Source organism: Myiozetetes cayanensis, unplaced genomic scaffold, assembly GCF_022539395.1.
Source record: "Myiozetetes cayanensis isolate MyiCay16 unplaced genomic scaffold, myiCay2020 scf7, whole genome shotgun sequence".
Taxonomy (NCBI): domain Eukaryota; kingdom Metazoa; phylum Chordata; class Aves; order Passeriformes; family Tyrannidae; genus Myiozetetes; species Myiozetetes cayanensis.
In genome coordinates this window covers 19,604,777-19,627,649 of record NW_026087964.1, presented here as the reverse complement: position 1 = coordinate 19,627,649, position 22,873 = coordinate 19,604,777, and the positions used below count along the sequence as shown (strand labels likewise).

Genomic DNA, 22,873 nt, shown 5'->3' with positions numbered 1-22,873 from the left:
GCTTTAGGTTATGCTGAAAAGGCCTACTTTGAGGCACTGAATTCTTGCAGCCTCAGGTTTGTCTAGATGAAAGGAACACTCTCGCAGCTGCAGGAGCAAATGAGTACCCAGTGATCCACCCTAATTTAGGTTATGCAAAACTTAGTGGGTGTAAGCCACACATGTGCCTTCCAAAGGCAATGCCTGGGTTGCACTCCTGATGGTTGGCCTGGCTGCCAGCGTTCTTCTTCCTCCCACACACCTGTTCTTGTAAAGCTCTGTTGAAGAAAAATTACTTCACATCACAGGGTGTGACACCATATAAATACTGTGCAACAATCTAAGGGGCCTCGAGCAATGACAGCAGTAATCCGGCTGTAGTCAAAATGTATTCTTTTAATTTCAGGCACTTTTTTGGTGTCATCAACACCAAAATTTTGTTTGCAAATGTGGTGCACTGTTTGAAATGGAAAAAAAACATCAACACAGTATTTTGAAATAGACGGGAGACTAGTTAAGGGCCGTGTTCCACAGAGCAACCATTGTTTTGGAGGTCCCTAAGCAGGCTCTAAGAGAACCAGTTGCCTGTTCAGGGAAGAGCAGTGTCATGCAGAGACACCTAAACAAGCTCTGACCAGCCCAGCACCACAATCAGCAGCAGTGTAGACACGTAACCTGAGCTGTGCTATGGGGTTGGGTGTCGGGGAGCAACAAGGGGCCAACTTACTGACAAGGGGCATGTCCCACAATACCCAAAAAAGACAAGCAAGGCAGGTCAACAGTTCAAGTCACCAGTCAAGGCTGAGCTCCAGCCAGAAGCCGTGCCCACAGGTTAAGATCAACAAGGGTACATCGCCAGATGCAAGTGTGGCTGCAGCATGGCTCAGGCCAGGACCAGGCACAACAGACTCAGGTTAAATGCATCTCTGAAAAGATGGTGGCAGCTTGAGAAGCACCTGGCTTCTTTCAGCTTTTTAGTGAGCGGCTGCAAGGCCAGCAGGCACTGAGGCCCAAAGCTACTGGAGGCCTGAAGTGCCTCAAAACTAGTTGTCTGCATTAGCTAATTAAGCGGCCAAATCTCCAGGAGGGAGGGGAATGCATTTAGGGCACTGACACTATCCCACCTGACTTGGGTAAGAAGCAGTATAACTCAGCCCTGTTGACATACCAAGCTGTTTTATTACAGTGGAATTGCAGCACCTACTGTGGTCAACCTGAAGTAAAAAAAATTGGATTCAGCTCCTTGCTCTGCTGAATGGTGGACTAAGATCCCAAAGGAGAAAAGGCACCAGCTATGTTGTCTTCTTTGCTGTTCATAGATTACTGTCCTTCGTTCAGAGTCCTACTAGCTGCAGTTTTGTGACTTAGCCCTAAGTAATAACAACTCTTACCAGATTATTACATTTTTGAAAAAAAAATCCCAAGAACATTGTGATGCTATACTGCAGCCTGTGCTACTCAGTGCAAGCAGTGCTTCTACTCTGGCATATCAAGCAAGAAGTGGTGGGTACAAGGTACCTGCAGAGGAGGTACCTGGTAAGGACACAACATGTTTTAGTAGGACTGAGAGCATTTTGGTCGGGAGGGAGGAATAGCTGTGAGTAAAGGACAAGGTTCCAGAGGCTGCATTTCCCCTTTCATATTGTATCAGCAGAGCATTGTCTGACATACTAAGTACACGTTACAGGACTTCTGGAGCCATCTATTCGGCAACCAGTAAGACAGTTTGACATGACTTAGAAGATCTGGACTTCAGCAAACTGAAATATTTGGTGCAAGTCATTACACTTCTTTGTGACTCAATTCTCACTCTAAACAAGGGAATTTGTGCCTTTATGAAAGTGCTCTGACCTTCCCACGATAGGCACTGTATCATCATTCTCAGATTCTGTATTAAGTAACTGTGCCTGGAAATAGACAACAGGGCAAAATACAGTAGTATATCCAAGAGCCAGAAGCACAGGGAGTCCCAGGTGCCTATCACAAGCTACCATTTGCACTAACTAGTTCGAATGAAACCAAACCAGAAGCAGGTGACCACAGCACACCACCTTATGTTCTCCAGCTATGTAATGCTGTTCACTGCTATGGTTTCAGAGGAGCTGCCTTTTTCTTGTTACACATGCCAACATTAGTTCTTTCCACATTTCAGGCTAACACCTTTCTCTGGACTATTTGCATCCAGGTCATTCACTAGCACGCTCACATTGCACCCCTTGCTGCCTTTGCCATGCATCTTTGGAAGCCTAGGTTGCACATACCAGTGAACTCCTTCCTTCCTTCACTGTTGTTTCTTTTCTTCAAAGACTAAGCATCACTGCTGGGGATTTTTATCTGGAGAAGTGATATGGAGAAAATGTTGATTACTTCAATTTCAATCTTCCAGGAGTGGTTCATTTACGATTTCTGCTGAGGGATCCAGTGGATGATTTGGAAACTTTTTTTTTTTTTTAAATATTCTCTGAATCCAAAATTACTGCTCAAACAGAAGATGGTATGTGATGACAGTTCCCGGTACTCAGACAACAGGAGATCTAATTTCACACACTCTTAAGGATGCTTAGCTATAGTATAGTCAGAGTGTCACGTATCTGGGACTAGCTCCAGGCCCTAATCATACTTCTGGAGGAAAAAGTCCCAACATTTTCTAAAGTTGGGAACTAGGTAAGTGATATTAGTTTCCTCCAAAATCTAGTCCAAAGCCTTTTATTGAGAATTTGTGGAATACCAGAAGGAAGTGCACTTAGATGCGAACTAGAGTCTCTGTTCTCAGAATGCACAAATGTGGTAAATAGATAACAAACAACTTTATGCTTTTGTGACTATATAGAAGCAACTGTTTCCCTGTACCAGGGTGTTGAATTTTCTATGGGTACAAATGAATTTTCCATCAGTACCTATTAAATTAACAATCACTGTAGATGATTTTCTTTCAGGGAAAGTTTCATCTTACACAATTTTGAACTGTCACCCCACCAACTGTGCTTTTGTTTTTAAATGTCAAAAAATGTACAAACATAGATGTAGGCATGGATTATTATTTTTTTATTGCTCTTGTTAAGAAGTCAGTGTATGAATTATGACACTATGCTGTAAAAATGCAACATTACTGAGTGCTCTAACAGTATGAGGTCTATTATGACAAGATTTTAAACATGAAGCATGAGCTTCACTATGGATTTCCAAATAATAAAACAAGCTCAAGGGTTAAGTGGATTAATAATAACTGATTTATGTGGAATTTCAATACTAAGTGAATACAAAGTGGATTTGCAAGAAACCAAACATACAAAAATCATGTCCTGGGTCAATCTTCACCATAACAAAACATCGATGCCTATTAAACTGTGCTTGGGGACTGAAGAAAACTTGGCACTATTCTTAATTCTGAAGCAAACCTAAACAACTTGGTATTCATAGATATTATTGCACAGTGGTGCTTTAACTGGCTTGCAAACTACTTTCATTGTATTAAGGAAAGTGAGAATTGTTTTTTTATGTATGTAATCTTACTTGAAAGATGCATTGCAAAAAAGAATGGAGTCCCAATCAGAACTGCAATACCCTTTATAAAACATTTTAAGCGTATCTGGCACAGCATGCAGCTCTTGAAATGCCTCCACTTCTTCAGAAAAAAGTCTTAAAGAGCATTTCTCCGAGGATGGGTGGGCACAGAGTACCAAATAAAGGGAAAATGACAATGGGCATTAGTTTCCCAGCAAAAATGTGTCTTACATCACACAGCAGATCAGAAATAAATAAGATGAAACTTGAAGAGTATGAATATAAATCCTCAGATGATGCTACAAGAGTCACAGGCTTCACCAAATCAATGACAATATATTTTGTTAAGAATAATGCAGTTATTATATACAGTAGGTTTACCAGATAATGCCAACCAATAATACACTAAATTAATGGCTGTTAAACAAAAAATATACTAAACCAACATACTTATAAAAACAGATGGCAACCCCCCAATTATGCATAGTTACATATGATAAAAGTCCAGCTCCGTGGAGTCCAATGAATTGACACCTTCAAGCGTAAGGAAGCAGTTTTCTGAAGCATAAACATAATTAACAGAACCCAGTCAAGATGTAGGGGAATTACACTGTCAAAAATCTCAAGTCCAATCACAAAACTCTCTGTAAATGTTTCCACTGCATAGCTTCAGTGGGGCAGTCATCCATTCAAAGGTTTTACACTGCCATATTTCTTCAAAGGACCTTCTGAAGGATGTGCTACTTAACACAGTGGTGATCCAGACAAAAACAAAAAATGTGACAAACCCAAAGCACTTAGGTTTAGAAGCACTTACTGAAGAATCCATAGCCTATTTACAGTGTATTGTGTATGCCTGTAAACTATTAAGTTTCTCCTGCTTATTATTTATTAGGTGGCATCTTACTCTTCATAGTATTTCTGCATACTAAGAAGAAAAGTCTTCTCCCCAAGAAACAAGCCTCTCTGATACGGGAAGCCACCATGCCTGTATCCTGCTTTGCTACAGTAAGGCATGTACAATGAACATGACAATGTCAAAGCCCCTTGGATCATGACAAAAAGACTCTGTTCTTCCCTTTGTTTCTTGCTCAGCTTCTCTGCTCCGTTCCAACTGTGCATGTCAGTCAGCATCCATATGTTTTTGTCTAGTAAGTAGAGGCTTCCCATCTGTATCACCAATCTTTTTTTGCATCTCTTCCACTGCTTTCAGCAAAGCTGCTCTCTCCTGCTCAAGAGCGAGAATGGACTGCTTCAGTTTGCCTTCATTGGTCAATAAGACCTCCACTGTAGCTTCAAGGTTTTGGATTTTCCCATTAGCCACCTTTCAAAGTAAAAAGATAGAAGGAGGGGGAGGAAGGACAGGAAGGGGGAAAAAAAAGTAAATTCAATAATCACTGAAATCATCTTTGAATTTTTTTTGAGATACATGAATACATATAAAATACTTAGGAAATTACAAAACATTGCACAGTTAAATGCAAGTATGAATGTTATTATATACTCCAGAGTACAACTATGATTTTGTCTATAACAAGAAACTTCCCTGTCTCAACTTGATTGCTTTGGTTCATTCACAATTAAACTCAGAATATAATGTAAAGTAATGAAATTATAAAGCCACCAAGTCTGCGAATTTTATACCAAAGAACCACAGGTTAAGATAAGCTTCTGTGTGGGTAAGTTGGGAGACATTTTTGGCCAGTCACATTTGTTATGCAAAGAAGACAACTCAGCCTGTTAGCTGCATCCTTATTTCATCTCAACATTGAGTCCAATGAATGACAGATTTAGAGGCAAAGGGGAAGGAGGTGATTTAGAGCAATATGCACATGGAAAACTCGTATTGAAAAATTCCAAAAATTCTCCTCCAAAAGGCTGCACATATTGGCATTCTATTTCATGGGGAAACAAAGTATTAGATCATTCAAACTCATCATGTGAGATCTGTAGCTGAGGTACTTCGGAAGTTTCAGCATTGGATAACAGTTGGAGACGAGTACTGGACGGGCTTGGCTTTCAGGGAAGTATTTGCCTTTCTGATGAGCTCACTGCCCTTTATGTAATTATGGTGGGTTAAAAAGTTCAGCCTTTGCAGGAAAAACATTGACAAACCATGACCCACCATTATCTGGCAATGCACTGTAATTGTAATAAAAAGTATGTCTCTACAGAAAATGTATCCTATCTCTAATGTATCTCTAAACTGTGACACTGGAATTAGTTTTCCCATTTCTCATAGACTACTATCCATGCTGTATAATAAAGCAGTGACTGAAAATATAAAAATGAAGTTGAAAAAGCACTTGGTGTCTTTTTAGTTATCTTCTACAGCTATGATTTTAATTACAAGAGAAGGGACAGTGCAATGAATTGAGTTTTCACTAACTATAAGCATAAGCTCTATCCACCCCCCTCTCAGAATTTCTTCTGCATTTAAACTTTAAGGGCTAAAATAAATAAAACTTGAAAATAGCTACACTTTGAAGTCACTAGACCAAACACTGTGGTGTACAACAGTCTCTTCTGAAAAGCTGTATACATTATAATGTTAATTAAATATGAAATAAAAATTGTACCTGCAATTCTTCCAGCAGATCAAAGTTTTGTTTGCGCAAGCTACTGTTCGCCTTTTCTAATTTATCCAGTCTCTGATTGTCATTTAAAGATGAATCTATAAGCTCATCCTGAAGCACATGATATTCAACTTCATAAGCTTGCAACTGTTTGGCAATATCCATTTCAAACACCTGTTGTATATAAAAATATTATTAGGTGCTGTGCAGATCAAAACCATAGCTCTTTCAATGCTTTAAAATCTATGGGTCTAGATCTAGACTTAAATATCTAATGACTGCATACAAATAACAGGACTTACTTTTTGGCATTCACGTTTCCTGCTCTGGAAATGGCAAGACTGTGGCAGTAGGGTGCAATACATTGGCATTATATCTACTTAAAAGCTTTGCTACTGATTTGCTGCCTGACTTCAGCGAAATTACTTACACTAAAGCTTTCAAGAAGTGTAGACTTACTAGGGTATTCCCCTTTTCAAATTTAATGCATCTCAGGTTGGCATAAACCTTCCTACACATACTTGAAATTAGCTGTCACTTTGGAAAACGGGTGGCCCAAAACCATGTGCCCATGTAAAAGTGTAAGGCTAAGCAGAATAACAGCTTTAAATAAAACCCAGTAAATTTTGCTGTCTTTATTTATAATTCTACAGTGCCTTTACAGACTGAAAGAAATAAATAATCTATCCTTACACTAATACACTTAACGGAAACATTACATAATGTCCAAGTAGATTTCTATTACTGTTAACTGTGAATCACTGAAATGAATGCTTAGTCTTATCCATGAATATTAAGAAAACCTTTTATTTTAAAAGCAGATAAATAAATTGAAGTGCACAGAGTGACCCAAGGGAAAAATATACAATACCCTACTATGGTACTTTCCTTTTCCTAGGTTTTGGCAAGCATTTGCCTTGAAATAATTCATGGCAAATTCATATGACTCCAATGTCCCTGAAGTATTTATCTCCTCTAAAAGCAGTGAAGAAGATGGTACATTAAATGGAAAAGTGTGCCAATCACAGAACATAGAAGAAATAAAAGTTGATTTAAAGGTGCATCTGAAAAATAGCCCAAGTAGAGAAGTTATGGGTTATTCTTTATTCTTAAACTTCTTGTACTTTATTCCTTTTGGAAATGAGTCAAATGTCAAATCCTATCTTAAATACCTGTTGAAATAACAAGAACAATTTCCTATTTTATTTATCTGCACTGTCTACAAAACTTTAACTGCTGGTTAAAGAAAACATCAGTTTATGAAATGTTTCAGTCACAGGGTACATGTGCTAAAAAACCCCTATCTCGCAGCTGTATTACAACAGAAACATATATATTGAGTTTTTAAGTATAGATGTATTTCAGCCTTCTGTAGAATAGATGAAGAGCTGTAGAATAAACTCAAATTTTCAGTTTGATTACACATATGGAACTTTCATTTTCTGTACATCCAAGCATCTCTGGAGAAGACACTCTGTTGAAATTTCAATAAAATGAGCGATGCAATTCAGCAGGGCAGAATGCTAGCTCCTCTCATGACCTCTGCCACTTCTAGCCTCCTGAGGAAGGAGGGAAATCCCTGCTGTCATAACCATAGTATCAAATCTGAAAGGGGGGAAACATGAGGCAAAACAGAGGTTTGACTTGAAAACTAGCTAACTGAAGGGATGTTGAGGCATGTAAACCAAAGGCCATGCTACAGAAGGTGTGAGGAGCATAGGGATTAGTCCAGGAGCTGTTTATGGGCTGGAGGCCTGGTCAAACAGCTGCTCTCTTCAAAGTCAGCCCTAATCAAAGTACGGGAACTGCTCTCCCTTCAACTCACTTCTACCTATCCACTTCAAATTTAGAGCAGTCAGAGCTGCCTAAACAGAACATCCCTCCTTGCTGCTCAAAGCACAGTTTTCTGCAGGTCACCCAAGCACTGCAAGTCTTTTCAGCCTGGCAGGTAACATACAAGCAATCCCCTGAGGCCACTGGAAATTGCCTGCTTTCCTTCCCCTTGCACAGGCTTTCTACTTCTCCCCTCCTTCCTTTGATATTAAGGACCAGAACCAATTTTTTTGATCCTAATGTGAGCATGTGTCCCTAGAAGCTTTTCTGCCCAGGCCCAGTAGGGAGCCCCTCACAAGCCTGCAGCAATGTGCTGTGCTGCTGCCTGCTTTCTTTGTAAAGCCACAGGCTTTCATCTCCTGCAGCCCTCACTGAGTTGTGGGCACAACACAGTTCTGCACAGTACAGCCCCTGTGCTCTGGACCACAGAAGGCCTTCAGAAAAACAGGCTAATGCCCATCTTCGATTTGCCTGCTGTGGTTTAGATGTCAAGTGTGACAACACTTCAGGTTTTTAAACAAGCAAGCCTTAACTGCAATAATTTGTGATTTTTTTCAAATTCCACAGTTATCATTTGGAGTATCCTGCTAGCTTAGCAATATTGCATCATTTTCCTAGTCTGCTGTTAAAAAACAAATTATCAAGGATTCCCAGTTTTTTCTATCTAGAGTCACTGCTCATTGCAAGAGCCTGCACTGCCCCCTGTGCTCCTGGCAGAATTACAAAGGTGCTGTTTTTACATACTGAACCAGCACCACAAAAGCCAGTATAGACAGAGTCAATAGAGGGAGGTTTCTAATTTCATTAAATAAGGTCAACACTTAAGAGGCTCTTGAAGTCAATTTTTGCTTCTGAAATGAGACTTGGAGGGTAAGATTCTTTGGTGAAAAAAAAATTAAACAAATTTTCATTAAAGGCTTCATAAAGTGACCATAACCAACATGTAGCTATATGAATACTAAGCTACTATACAAGTCATCTGCTACCAAAAGTTTTCAGCATCTTCAGAGCTACAATAACAGAATTCTCAGTTAGAAGTAGCACACAGTTTGAGTTTTCTGTCAAGGAAAAGAGCATTCCTTTGCATACCTCTCGTATGTTCAGAATATTTCATACCTGACTAATGGTCTTTTCCATCTGTACCAAACCCAAGTTGGGGAGAGTGCTTTTAATAAAATCAACAATAGTTTCTAGGTTCTCGTGCTGCAGAATCAAGGGCTTGTGACTTCCCAAAAGGCTCAGAGCCACTTTAAATATAGCCTCTGATCCTTGAAGAAAGAGCATATCTGTGAAAACAAAGAAAAAAGGTTCTATCAAGCAGTCGCATCTTTTGACAAGAATATTAAAACAATAAAATGTCCAAGGACAACTACTTCTCATAGGAGCAAGCTGGAGGTTAGATATACTGTGCCAGACACGTGCTTTTGGCTATGGCTTTAGAAGTTTTATAGGATCAAGATTATTACTGTGAATAGCACACTTGACTATCACAATCACTTACTAATTTGTTCACTGAGTTTTCACCAAAAAAAAAAAAAAAAAAAATCCAGTTCAAATTTAAGCTAAGTATACAATAAACCAGGTAGTTGAGTTTGTCAGTGTTGCCCCATTTTGTGCACGTAATAGTTTCGTGGGCTTTTTTGATGTTCACGGGAATACAAATTTGAATAGAAAACTAATCCCAGTGCCCTTTAAAAATCCTAATACAAGAAGGCAAACCCTAAACCTGAAGACACAGCTGAAGACCTGAAAATCTGTTCTTTTCTCATCTGGTGGAGAGAGCTGCAAAACCTCAGCTAATACAACACTGATCACGTGAGGCTAAATGCACACTTTCCAGCAGCATCAAGTTTCATATGCATGTGTTTATTTTTAGGATGTGTCTCAACCACTTCTGTTAATATTCTAATGACTACACTAATAAGTACCCTGAAATCTTAGTAATACAGCTTAAGTGTAAATATTGCAGGTGGCCCTGCAATGACAGCACCTGGCATACATTCAAGCACACTGAAACCACAGTATAAAGTGACCTTTCAATGCAACATCCTTTCTTTTCTTGTCCTATTACAAAGTGCCTATGTATTTAGAGAGTAAAGAAATAGAAGTCTGCAATGAAAGCATCAGACAAGAAACCAATCTTCACAAAACCAATCTGTATAAACAGCATTGCTCTGCATTTGACTTTCCTGCTACTGTAACTCAGAATCTGCTCCTGGTTTTATTGAGGGACTTGCTATAGGCAGAAGCATCTAACATATGAAATAATACTGATGGAGGCGATAAAGGAAGAGAAGATACTTTGGGTTTTTATCATATTTCCTAAATATGTACTTATTTTGAAATGAGCTTCTCTTTTTTAATTTCCCTGTTTTGTATTTGAAGCTGTCAATGAAGTCACAATCACATACAAAGTAGCACAGTGACACCAAAAAATAGTATGGCTTTAAAAAAAAAAAAAAAAGGAATAAAGAAAGAGAAAAAAACCCACCACACAGTAAGGGAAACAACTAGCAAAACTACAGGTATCTCTGATGTAGTGAAGAACCTATGAAAACACTGGCTAACTGCCTTTCTTCGTAAATGCAAACTCTTTCCAAATTTGTAGCACAATGAAATTCCCCCCATTGCACTCTTCTGCTTGTAATGTTGAAACCATAACTCATTTCACTCTCTCTCTTCCTCTCCAAGAAAGAAAAGCACAAGTAATAACTAAACATAAATCTTGCACTTTGGCGCTGTTTGTCCTAAAAATAGTGTAACATTTTTCAACTCTGTGCTGACTTGAATGTGAACTCCAAAGGCAGGAATGATTAAAAAGTAGAAACAGAGCAGGCATCTGCCTCAATTCTCTACTGAAACTCAAAACGACCGGAAAATGGTTCATAGGGAAAGCTCTATATTAGGACAGGGAAAGCTGAAGAACAGCTAGGAAACACAAAATGAAAAAAAGCAGAGCTGAAAATAATGTGTATTTATGATTCAGCACCTGCCCCATAATGATATGCAGATTAACTCAAGGTGACCTAGAAGTTGTTAATTAATGCCTGTATGAGCTGAGCTGGTAATATAGGGCTGAAATCCTTCTCTCATTTAAAACAGCAAGTACTTAACAAAGACCTGTTTGTTATCCACTCCCCCCACTTCCTGTTAAGTGGGCTCCCTGCCAACAACAATACAGTGAAGGTATCCAAATTAATGTCAGCATGACTGGCAGCCTACGGGAATAAAAAAAAAAAATTAAGTTTTATCTACAAACTCAAAATAAAATAAATGCTATTCTATCAAGTCTCCTTTATTAGTAAGTAAGCAAGGGTACTAAAGAACACATTTCTTAACACTGTATTTTCATCAAATCCTGCTCAGGAGAAATGTTGAAAGTTTGAGCAGATAATTAAAAAGTTAAAAGGAGTTTTGCTATTTGACTCATAGAACAGTCTAACCCACTTTTACATATTGCCTGTAAAATGCCTGCAAAAAGCACATTCTATGGAAATCTAAAGGAAGTGGTCTGTAACAATAATAATAATGGCCAGTCTTCGCGAGCGAAGATCCGGGGAAGGTCTTTCCACCTTCCAGCCTGCGCATTGGATTTTTTAGGTGAGACACAGTGTGCGCGGAACTGAGCCCACCCTTTAATCCTAAGGTTCATCTGCCGGGGCCAAGCGAGCTTGGACGGTGGCAGCGAGGTCCTTAGGACGAGCTCCATCTGGCCCAGGGAGTGGCCCTGACCGGGAATCGAACCCGGGTCTCGGCAGTGACAGCGCTGCGCCCTTACCACTAGACCACCAGGGGCTCCTGGTCTGTAACAACTGTATTATTAAATAGCAGTGGGGTAGCTTCAGATACCAAGGGTTCAGAGAAAGTGGCAGTGCAATCTCACAGTCTTAGTAACTGATACATCAGTTACTTCAGCATCAACATTCTTTCATCCCAAGGGTCTAATAAGTGAGGAATGAACACGTACGTTTCTGCAAAAGTGTACAAACACATAGGTCAGAAATGACTGGATCCTAACTTGCCATACTGCTAATGACAGTCACTAGCAAAGTGACAGCTTTAGTCTTTTTTAGGTTTAAAATTATATTTCAGAGTCTTTAATATGGGTGAGGATGAAATTTTATTTTCTAATGTAAGAGAGTATCCAGTGTTCTCAACCTACATAGCTCTAGTAATCACTGTCTTAAGGAAATTACTAAACACTCTGAAACACTAAAAATTGCAAGTGTTGGTCATGCTGAAATTTCTCTCTAAAAAACATCTGAGGTTTTTAAGAGGCAACAGTTTCTGTCACACATGCTTTACTCTCCTTGATCTAAAATCAGATGTGTGAAGATCATGTATCTATTCTTCTATTCTAATGCAAACTTTTTGTTTTCTAAAGCCCTACAATCCTCCAATGACAGATAAAGTACTAATCCGTGTATTAAGGCAGAAATCCAAATATACTAGATACACAAGGCACATTTATAACCTCACTGCAGTCAATTGTCCAATTCAAAGACTCTTCTTACCATGTACAATACTGTGAACAATTAAGAACAATCGAGAGATAAACTGATTATAAACTCAGTGTATGACACTCACGTACAGCACTTCATTTGATTCCTACAGATTATTACTGTCAGCTAGATACTTGCTGATGTACATTAGCCTGCTTTGAACTCTTCCAGAAAAAAAAAACCAACTGCAGTTTTCCCTGGAGTTCAGATGCTAATCATAGGACATATAGTTCTGCTTAGATATATACACACACCAGCCTTTTCACTGTGAATTTTTCTAGCACTACTTTTAGCATGCCCTTAAACAGAAACAAGACAGGAGTCTTGTTGGTTCTTCTTGGGCTCTATATTAATCATTTGTGATAGATAAGACTATGTGCTTTTAAAGTCAGGAAAGTGTCAATATTAATACCCTAATAAATAATTTCTTCATTGCATCTCTAAAATGAGACTAAGGAAAATGAAAACAGCTTCTCATCAGACAAGAGGAATCGGAAAGAAAGCTCTGATCTACCCTGCTCATCATGGACACTCCAGTACCACATATTGATGCTGAAAACCAAACAACTGAAAAGGAAATAAAGCATCTGCTCAAACACCAAACAATCTATGAAATATACACCCATAAGGTAGCATCAAAGTAAATTCTTAATTGGAATTTAATTAAAAAAGAGAACTTCTGTAGATTCTAAAAATAGGTAACAGAAGTGACTTTAGAGTCTAAACCCCATACACTCCTAAACATTTTTGGAAAGTGAGACAAACTAAAAAGGACAAGAAATACTAGTTTAAAAGTCTTACATTTCTGCAGAGTAAATCCATTAAACTGCAAGTGATTTCTCTATGTGTGTTTTACAACATAACCCTAAAAAAAATTCTCTGCTGACACTGTTGAACACAATGATAACAGAGTAAACAGATTAATTTCTCAGATGATGCCTTTGTCACATCTCCTTTTAGCTTGAAAGTAACTAATTGTTGGTGTTGAAGTGCCATTGTCATAACAAAATTTCTGCCTTCATGGTATCAAATTTTCCATCCTCTCTACAGGTGGTTACAGGGTGGGAAAAGTTAACAGTGAGAATGAAAAGACAAGACAGGGACTGTTCTTTGCTTTCCTTCTCTCTCTTCCACTTTCACTGAAATACTGCACACTCCATAGGATGAGCTCTGTTGTCTTTCTTCTGTTCACAGTAAGCAAAATGTGTCTCCTGGGTGTCTGAAACAGGTGGGATAATAACACTATTCCTGATAACAAATATTCCAAATATAAGACTTCAAAAAGAACAGATAGAAGTTTTATGAAGAATTACCGAACACTCTGGATACAAATCCAAGGGGAAACTGGGAGGCAAACATGGTGAGGAACCAGGGAGCAGCATAGAGGCTGGGGCCAATCTCATGTTCCTCTAGGTGGCTATAGAGGTCTCGGTGGTAGTCATGAAGAAGTCGAGACAGTTGGTACATCTGGATCTGAACGGAATAAGAACAAGAGACAACATAAGCGTGTTTTAATGCTCGTAGTAGCAAAGTCCATGTTTCATACTTATTAAAAACAGACAAAGATATTTGACAATTGATGTTTGGACAGAATTGTGTGAAGACAAGCAATACTCAGAAGCTACCTAAAAGACACAGGATGGGTCACCTGTGAGCCAATGACAGGCTCATTTTCAGGGTCATTTGAAGCTCATACAACACAACAGAATTCTTTCTACTTATAGTTTCCATAGTTTCCCATGAAATCTTTTGATCTGAAAGTTGTGCATTTAAGACGATGTATTGTTTTCCCAGATTATCCTTCCCTATTTTTGAGAAGTCAGTTCAAGTTCAGGTTTTGACAATGCTATCTATATTGCATTATTATGATTTAACATTTGCATCCTCTACTCAAAAAAAAAAATGAAATCATACCTGTAAAATTGTCATGTCAGGACGATATTGTTTTCTCAGGCCCATATCGAACATGAGAAACTTTAGCATTTTAAAAGCATCTTCTTCACTCATATGAAGTAGTAGAACTCCTGCTACAAAACTGAGACCCTGGCAATATCCTACTTCCTGGTCCAGAAGTGAATAGGCCTTCAAAATATTGTAGAGTGACAGCTGCCCAGCTCCCAGCTGTGCTGAGAAGTACGGATGTGTTGGAAATGTGCGCCCTGTGAAAATAGCTGAAGTTAGTGATTTAAACTAAAAAATAAACAACAACCCCCCCCCCCCAAAACCTTGCCATGTTATCAAATTAAATAGTCCTTCAGAAACGTAGAATCTTTAGAACAGCCAGGAAGGCTGTAAGAAAGTTAACAATACGAAACAATTGACTCTCATACTCTACCACTGTTTTGTTACAGTCATTGCAAAATTACTTTTGAAACTGTCAGGGGGATGGTGACAATCTGTTGTTTGGAACAGCTGAATACCTGGTTCTTAAGACTGGCCCTGATCAGTTTGTTAAAGGGCTTAATACCAGCCTCTGTTAAAGGCTGCTTGCCTGTAATAGTGGGAGACTCAATTCAGTGGCTTGATGAGTCACCCAGTTCTACTTTCTTGATTAAACAGTGTTGGCTTTTAAAAAACTTTTAGAATCCAGGCACAGACTTAGAATATCTGAGCTATCTCTAGGGACAGAGGGACACCTGGACAATGGGGCAGAGCACACCCTCAGCAAGTTTGCAGATCATACAAAACTGGGAGGAGTGACAGATAAACTGCTGCCATTCAGAGGGCAGCAGGCTGGAGACATGAGCTGACTGGAACTTTAGAAAGTTCATCAAAGGTAAGTGCAAAAGCCCTGCCCCTGGGGAGGAACAACTCCATGCACCAGTATTTCCTGGAGGCTGCCCATCTGGAAAGCAGCTTTGTAGAAAAGGGCCTGAGGGCCCTGCTGGTCGCCAAGCTGAACGTGAGTCAGCAATCCCTGCTGCAGCAAAGGAGGCTAATGGTATCCTGGGGTGCATTAGGAGTGTTGCCTGCAGTTGGAGGCAGGTGATCCTTCCCCTCTACTCAGCATGTGGTGAGACCACATCTGGAATGCTGTGCCCATTTCCGGGCTTTTCAGGACAAGAGATATGGCTATACTGGAGAGAGTCCAGCAAAAGGCCACAAAGAAGATGAAGGAACTGGAGTATCTCTCTCGAGAAGAAAGGTTGAGAGAACCGGGACTGTTCAGCCTGAAGAAGAAAAGGCTCAGGGGGATGTTACCAGTGTGCACAAATACCCAGTGGAAGGAAATGAAGAAGGAATCAGCTCTTCCCAGTAGTGCTTACTGACAGAACAAGATGCAATGGGCACAAATTGAAATACAGGAAATTCCACCTATCATTTAAAAAACCTTTTTTCTTATTGTAAGAGTGGCCAGACAGTGGCACAGGCTACCAAAGAGGTTGTGGAATCTCCATCTATGCACATATTCAAAGTCTGAGCAAACATGAACCTGGGCAGCCTGAGCAAACCTTGCTTTGAGCAAGAGCTCCCTTCCAATCTCAACAACTCCATGATTCTGTGAACAAAGACATTAAGGACTTCACCTTTAAAGACTTTTTTTTCCAAACACTTTCCAAATGGAAATGTTTCACTTTCAGGAAAAAATTCTCCACCTATCAGACTTCCTCTGTGAAATAGCTCAACAGAGAAGAAATTTGAATACCTCTTTTGTTCTAGCACTAAATGGAGCTTGATTTTTGTTTGCCCACTTGTTAAATATCACCCCACCCCTTAGCTCCTGGAATGTTGCTGTGCTGCCAGATAATATCAGAGCTCCTGTTTCAAGAAGACAAAGCCCAGGGCAGAGTCCTTCTGCCATCCGGTAGCTGCTCTGACCTGTCACATGGCACATGGCATTCAGTTCTCAGTACGTCTCCCTGACCAAGGTGTCAGAGTTGAATGTTCCAGAATATTTCTGGCTTTCAAATGAGAAGTAGCTTATTATTTTGACAAGACAGTCAAAAGGCAGACCTGCACTGCCTCACTCATACAGCAAGGCTCCTTTCATGTAAGTCATGAAGAAAAGTGAAATGCTGAGCAAAAATAAAAATGCGAAGAAGTTCTAAAAACCAGTAAACGGAGGAGAAGAAGAACTGATTTGTTTCTGAGTGCCCTGGTGCTAACTTAATAAGGATTTTAGCTTTTATTTTGGAGCAAAGACCTCTATCTTTGATGAAAAGAGACTCTACCTACTACTTTATTTTTCAAAATGTAATAAAACAAAATACAATTTTCTACTGTGTTCAGCAAATACCCAATGATAGATGGTTTCCTATACTGATAGTATCTAGACCTGAAATTCCCAGTGACTGCAGTGGTTGTGCAGGTGGACTCACAAAATAAATACATATAAAAGTCTTCAGAGAATTGTGGCTTTTCTCCTAGTCCATGTAACGAAATAGTACCATGACATGTAAACTGGGCCAGGAAAGCAGCTGCTGTACCTTACCTCTGCATCCAGGTCCACAGTGCTGGCCTCATTCTCAGGAAGCACTATTTATAGCTGAAGATACATCAGTTCCACTAAGTGTGAGTGCTACTATTACAGCTTTGGCTCCTACTGTGTTAGCAAGACCTCTTTAGCCTAATTTGGGAAAGGTTTTCAAACATTACAACCATATGTTGAATATAGGTTTTTATTTCAAGGTAGAAGTCCATGCTTTCAGAAGGATTCTTAAAGGTTTAAGAGACAGCCTGAAGGAACACAAGTCAGAACATGCAAATTCCTTCTAGCTGCCTATGTAGTTATGCTGTCTGTTACCATGCAGAACAGCTCTATTTCAATGTGAATCACTAGGAAGTCTTCAGCTTCTTAACTTCATCTTGCTGTAATGACAAGGCCCAATCCCTCCCTTAATAAACGAGCTGGCAAACAGCACCTTGGCAAAAACACCTTGCATGAAAACCACCATGAAGTTACCAATTTGCCAACGCAGGCAGCCATTTGTTTCTACAAGAAGAGCACGTGGCTAATTTAGGAGCGTATCTGTGTGCAGAACCAGGCAGAAAATATGAATAGCTTGCTGAGCCAGTAAGCCACAGTCTGCTGTATGAGACAACCAAGCTCAGACTGACTGTGCTCCCTACTGTCCAGGAGTCATCCACCCCTCTCCCCTCTGCTCAACATATTCAAGACCAGCACAGAACTGTTCACCTCTTATACTGAACCATGTCAGTGCAACAGAATCACAACATTCACTGGCAGGGCTATCAACACCTGGTATGCTGGACACCAATGGGTACTTGCTAGCAAATGATCTCTGGTTGCATGTAAACGCCTCTCTCAAAAACAAAAGACTGCACCTGGCACTGTTCAATCCAGGGGATTTCCTAGAACTGGTATGAAAAGTCTGAAGGGAACAATTTACCTATGTACAACTGCCTATTCCCAGGTGGTATGAAGGGTCCTTTTGGAGTGTTACTTTCCCAACAACAAGTTGAAACCTGGCAAGCCTGTAAAGCCGGGGAGAGTGAAGGTGGCATTGACCTCCACCTCTTCCACCTCAGCTCATGTCAGTTTCTGCAGACACACACCTGTTCCATCACATTCCTGTCTTCTATGCACTGCCTTGATATTTGGACTCACTTTACCAAGTATTGCAAAAAAGGAGAAAATACTCTCTTTACTGTATAAATCTTAGGTCACCATCTACACCTGACAAATCTTCTAACACTTCAGTACCCACTGAAAACAGTCTGCACATGGAGCTTTTAACAAATGAATACTCCCAGACAGCTCTGGGTATAGGTGATCCCTCAACAGGCAAGAAAGGAGGTAGAGTCATTTACAATGAAAAATGCTCAAATACTTTTTGAGTGGTTATAAAAGGCAGAATCATGAGGTGTCCCTCATGACTCTGCACTACTGCTTTACAGAAGAAATGTAAAAGAAAATAATGCAATAGGTATTAATCATTCAGATTAGGCCAAGTACAGCTTTTCCCATAAATTTTTATCATTCTATCACACGACATTTGGCTACTTGCATTGCATGACTTCCCTTGATGGAGTTTTTCATGTCAAGTTCATTTAACCAAACTTAGTAATTACGGACTTTTTAAATTGTCCCCCACAACTTCTTAGACCCAAAACGCAAACAGTTCTAACATGCTCTGGAAGACATTCTTTATTTTTTGCTTTTATTAGGGAAGAGCATAATGAACGCTGATTTCAGCGTGGGATTATCTCACACACAAGAGGTGGGATCCTCTTGGACAAACATCATCTCCTGGTTTCTCACTTACACCAGATGAAAAGCAGTTCTTACCAACAGTCTGTTATTAAATGGTGAAAGGCTTTTTTTGTGTAACCTTATTTTATTTAATTATCTTCCAGAGACCATAAACCTCTTGTTTTAATTTCAGATCATACTGTAACTTACCTAGATCAATAAGTATTGCATGCTGTTGGGAAGTTAGTTGTTTTAGGAGTTCTTTATATGGTGTGTCCTTTGGTTGTTGTTTACTCGGAAACTGATGTTTAAGATGGTATTGCTCTGCTAGAAACTTCCATATCTCCCCACGATGGTGACGTGGTACTCCTGTGGGAAGAAAGCAATTAAACCAGTAAATTTTACTCCTACTGAGGGTTCAGCTATAGTTGAGCTAACAGGATCGAGGAACTGAAGATCTGTATCTGCTAGACAGGCAAGCAGATCCCTATCTGCTACCTCCAGTGAGCCACAGAACCAGATCAAACTACAGTGCTTGCACTTCCTCAACCACTAAAAGACACCAGCACCTTAACAGGAGAGATTTAAGCCAGAAACACGGTGAGCTGCCTAAGTCTGAGAAGTACTAGAAGAGGCATCGAGAATTGCAATACTTGTATCTGAAAAGTTATAGTTTATCTCCCATTTTTCCATGTAAAGTACACAATAAAGCATTGCAATAGAACTAACTATTACTTTTCACTAATGTAGCACTGACTCTGTTATTAGGAGTAAGTTTTAGGAAGGTAGGATGCACACATACCAGAAGTACAAACAGGTACAAATGAGATGTGATCTAGAGCCTACAACACTATAAAAAGCTCCTTAGAGTAGCCATCTTCACCATCGGCTACATACAGCACTCAACAGCATCCTTTGGGACTAATCATGGTACAAATAACATTAAGCAATAACCCAACTTCTTAGAACATTTAAAAAATATCCTTAGGTTATACTACTTTTGATGCAGTGGAGAGAGGGGCTGGTTGCTCAGCCCTGCAGTTGTGAGGAAGACTGTAAGTGGTATTTCCAGGTAAAATGTGTTGTTAAACTCAGAGAAAAGGCATTTCTGCAGAGATACCCATGTATACTGTTTGTATGCAGACATGGTACCCAGGTTGGAACAGAGAATTCCCAGATAACAGTGCAGACGGCTTCCTCAGTTATTTACACAGTAATTTCTTTGGCATTATCCAGGCTTTTTTTTCTTTAATTGTAACTTTTTATTTATTAAATCAGATTGCAACAATTGTAATAGACTGAGGTACTGTACAACTCTCCTGTAAGGACAGATGTTATTAAAATATGAATTTTTTCCGGTAATACAACTGCAGCTGCTCCTGAAAGGGACTGGTATTTGCATTTGCACAACCATGATGGTCCTGAACATTGTGACTTGTTTAGGCAGCAGCCCGAGGAGCAGCTCTAGTCAGAACCTGATTGTAAGGAGTGGTCAAGCAGTCACCCTATTTCTTTTCTAATACAGTTTACATGCATTTCAACAACTCAGAATAACAAACTATGCTTACCTTGCCCAACAGCAGAGTGTATTTTTTCCACATCAAATTTAATCTTTGACCTTCCAGGTGTACTCAACATTTTTTCCCAAATCAAAGTTACTTCTTTTAAGCATGGTGTGATTTCTTCGTAGTCAAGTTTCAGACGTCTGTTCTGCAAATTGTTTTCTGACGCTAGGAAATGATATCATGAATGTAGCAGTCAATATTATTTACTACGTGTAAAATGGATTAGTTTAACTTACAGCTTCCCATGAATATGGTAAAGCTTTTAAGTTTTGTTTCTGTGGGGGCATTTTAGTACTATAATGTACCTGGAAAAAATGGCTTATTAATGGTACTCATGTAAACTAAATAAAAAGCATCTTTTGTGACAGTGGATGAATTTGTGCAGGTCATAAAACTGAAAAAATAGGGAGAAAAAAAAGTGTAGGTCAGATGAGATGGAAATATGTCAGTCATCTATTCCAAAAAGGATGAAATGCTGAAAGAAAATTTTATAAGGAAACCAAGATGAAGCTACAAAGAGAGCATTAAGGAGTGATATAAACTGTGGGAAATTTATGAAGAATTTAACAAAGTAGGTATTTCAATTTTTTAACTAGGCTATAACGTGGCTGAGGACTCAATGCACGCAGTTCCAAGACAAGAGCAGCTCTCTACTTGCAAAAATGGGTAGAACAAAAGTTCAAAAGACATAAAAGTCTGAAAAGGTTCTACAGTATTAAACAAAAATTAAGAAGTATTTCTCCTACAAAATACCTGATTTCAAACTATGTTTATGAAATAGCGTATCATGAAGTGACCATGGTTTTTTGATTAATTTACTTCTTTGTTGTGATGATGCATTACTGTAATGCTGACAAGGTGCTTTTATTTTGAGGACATTCTGCCATACATCATAACCCTGCCGCTACTTCTGATGATTTCACAGTACGAACTCACAAAATCATGCTCCTATGCATTTCAGTCTTGAGACAGTGTATATCAAAATGATATTATATTGTCTTTTGTTAATTTAACTCTCTACTGTATGTATATTCAATTCCTTTATATAAATTTACTGAATAGTTAAAGATCACCTGAAATTTACACTGCCCATAATGACACTATCAACACACTAAACTCAACTTGTTCTAAGATCTGTATCTGCAGTTGAGGTTTTTTAGACTGTTGAATCTTGAGAGTTACCAAGGGTTATCTTGTCCTGTATTTCCACTGGCTAAACAAGCTTCTAGGTTTTAAAAGCTGAAAAAGAACTGTTTATATTTGGGAAGTGTATGTCCTCATCCTGTAGTTGCTTTTGCATGCAAATGACTTCATTTAGTGAGGTCATTCATGTGAGTTATGAGGTTACCTAAGCGCTCGCAAGATCTGGACCTCACAGTCCATGAAGATACAAGCACTCACAGTTTTGCCATTGCTGTGTGCCCACATTGAAAGCAATTCTGTCTATCTAAGCTATTTGTCAACATCTTCACATTTTTGTCAGGTCAAATACAACACATTTAAAAATGAGAATATTTAAAAAACTTAAAACCCAGGTGGTATTGTATGAAGATAATTACAAACGGTATTTAAATTTCAGCTTATATGAAAACAAAGAAATCTTTCAATGTTCCATTTTTTGCAAACAAGTGTTTTCTGGTGCTTGGCAACTTTTCAGTCTTTTCAGACTTTTCTGCTTTATTCAGTCTTATGCTATGTGCAAAAATGTTTCAGTGGGAGCGACATGTGAGGACTGAGGTGAGAATATGCCTTTATCAACAACTTTATTTAGATTATGACACTACCCAATTCCCAATATCACACATCAGCCCTATCGGCAAAGATGCCATGCTCGCTACAGCACAGTCATCTGTTGTTTTCTAGTATTTCTCACCATCTGAGATCTTCATGCAGCAGCTACTTAGGACAACTTCCTTACTCCATAGTGCATACAGCACAGCCTGGGTCTTCAGCCCTGCCAACACCTGCCTCAGTCATTCATTAACTAGCTTTTTAGACATATTCGTCTTTATATATCCGTGATGGTTTTGCAATTTTTCTTTTGGGTAGACAAAATTGGAGCATCCAGTTAAACCTGTTAAAATTTGTATGGATATAAATGACCTGAAGTCGCCAAAAACTTGATTGCAGGCTCTAGATTCAGATAATTGGGATACAAGAGAAATTTTTAAAAAATCAGGAGTATAGATACACAAAACAGAGCAAATTTATTTCTAAATGCCATAAAAAAGTTACAGAAGCTCATTTACAGCAGAACTATTCTAAGCTGAAGCGATTGTATAAATCATTGCTCTCGGTACCTCTTCTCTGGATGGTCTTGGCCTCTGAGCCAAGAACACCGTAACTTTGGTATTGATTGCCATATTTTATTTTACCAGATTAACCAGTACACTTGCTGGGAACACTTGTGGGGTTCTTAGGAAACTCAGTTTCTTAGGAAACTCAGGTGTCAGGTGTTCTTCACATACCAGGGTTGAACTAAGAGAGCTATACTGCTGGGAGCAAATAGCCTACAGACAGGCTAAGTGATTTGGCAGGCCATATCCAGTGTACAAGAGGTGTCTTCTCTTTCCAGTCAGGAGTCTCAGCCCAAGTTTAAAGAAGAATTTCACGTTTGGTTTACTGACCTTTTCACACAGCTGGGCCCTCTCTCTACACAGTTCTTCTTGGAAGACAACCCTTCCACAAGTTTACGCAAAATCACAGAAGAATTGCCATTTTCATGTCAGGTACCTCCCTTTTGAGAGTCCAGATACTTCT

At 39.2% G+C, this 22,873-nt stretch overlaps 1 protein-coding gene across 8 annotated transcripts in view; it reads right to left on the bottom strand.

The window, feature by feature from the left end:
- Positions 1 to 4,179: 4,179 nt before the first annotated feature.
- The window catches only part of TBC1D1 (TBC1 domain family member 1), a 99,135-nt gene continuing 80,441 nt past the window's right edge, over positions 4,180 to 22,873 (bottom strand). For all 8 annotated transcript variants that reach the window (XM_050338237.1, XM_050338236.1, XM_050338239.1 and 5 more), the window contains 7 exons: positions 20,117 to 20,278; positions 18,759 to 18,917; positions 14,309 to 14,553; positions 13,708 to 13,867; positions 9,009 to 9,178; positions 6,063 to 6,233; positions 4,180 to 4,807 (listed from right to left, as the gene is read on the bottom strand). In XM_050338237.1, coding sequence (XP_050194194.1) covers positions 4,607 to 4,807; positions 6,063 to 6,233; positions 9,009 to 9,178; positions 13,708 to 13,867; positions 14,309 to 14,553; positions 18,759 to 18,917; positions 20,117 to 20,278 — 1,268 coding nt within the window. In that variant the 3' untranslated portion in view covers positions 4,180 to 4,606. The remainder of the gene's footprint in view (positions 4,808 to 6,062; positions 6,234 to 9,008; positions 9,179 to 13,707; positions 13,868 to 14,308; positions 14,554 to 18,758; positions 18,918 to 20,116; positions 20,279 to 22,873) is intronic.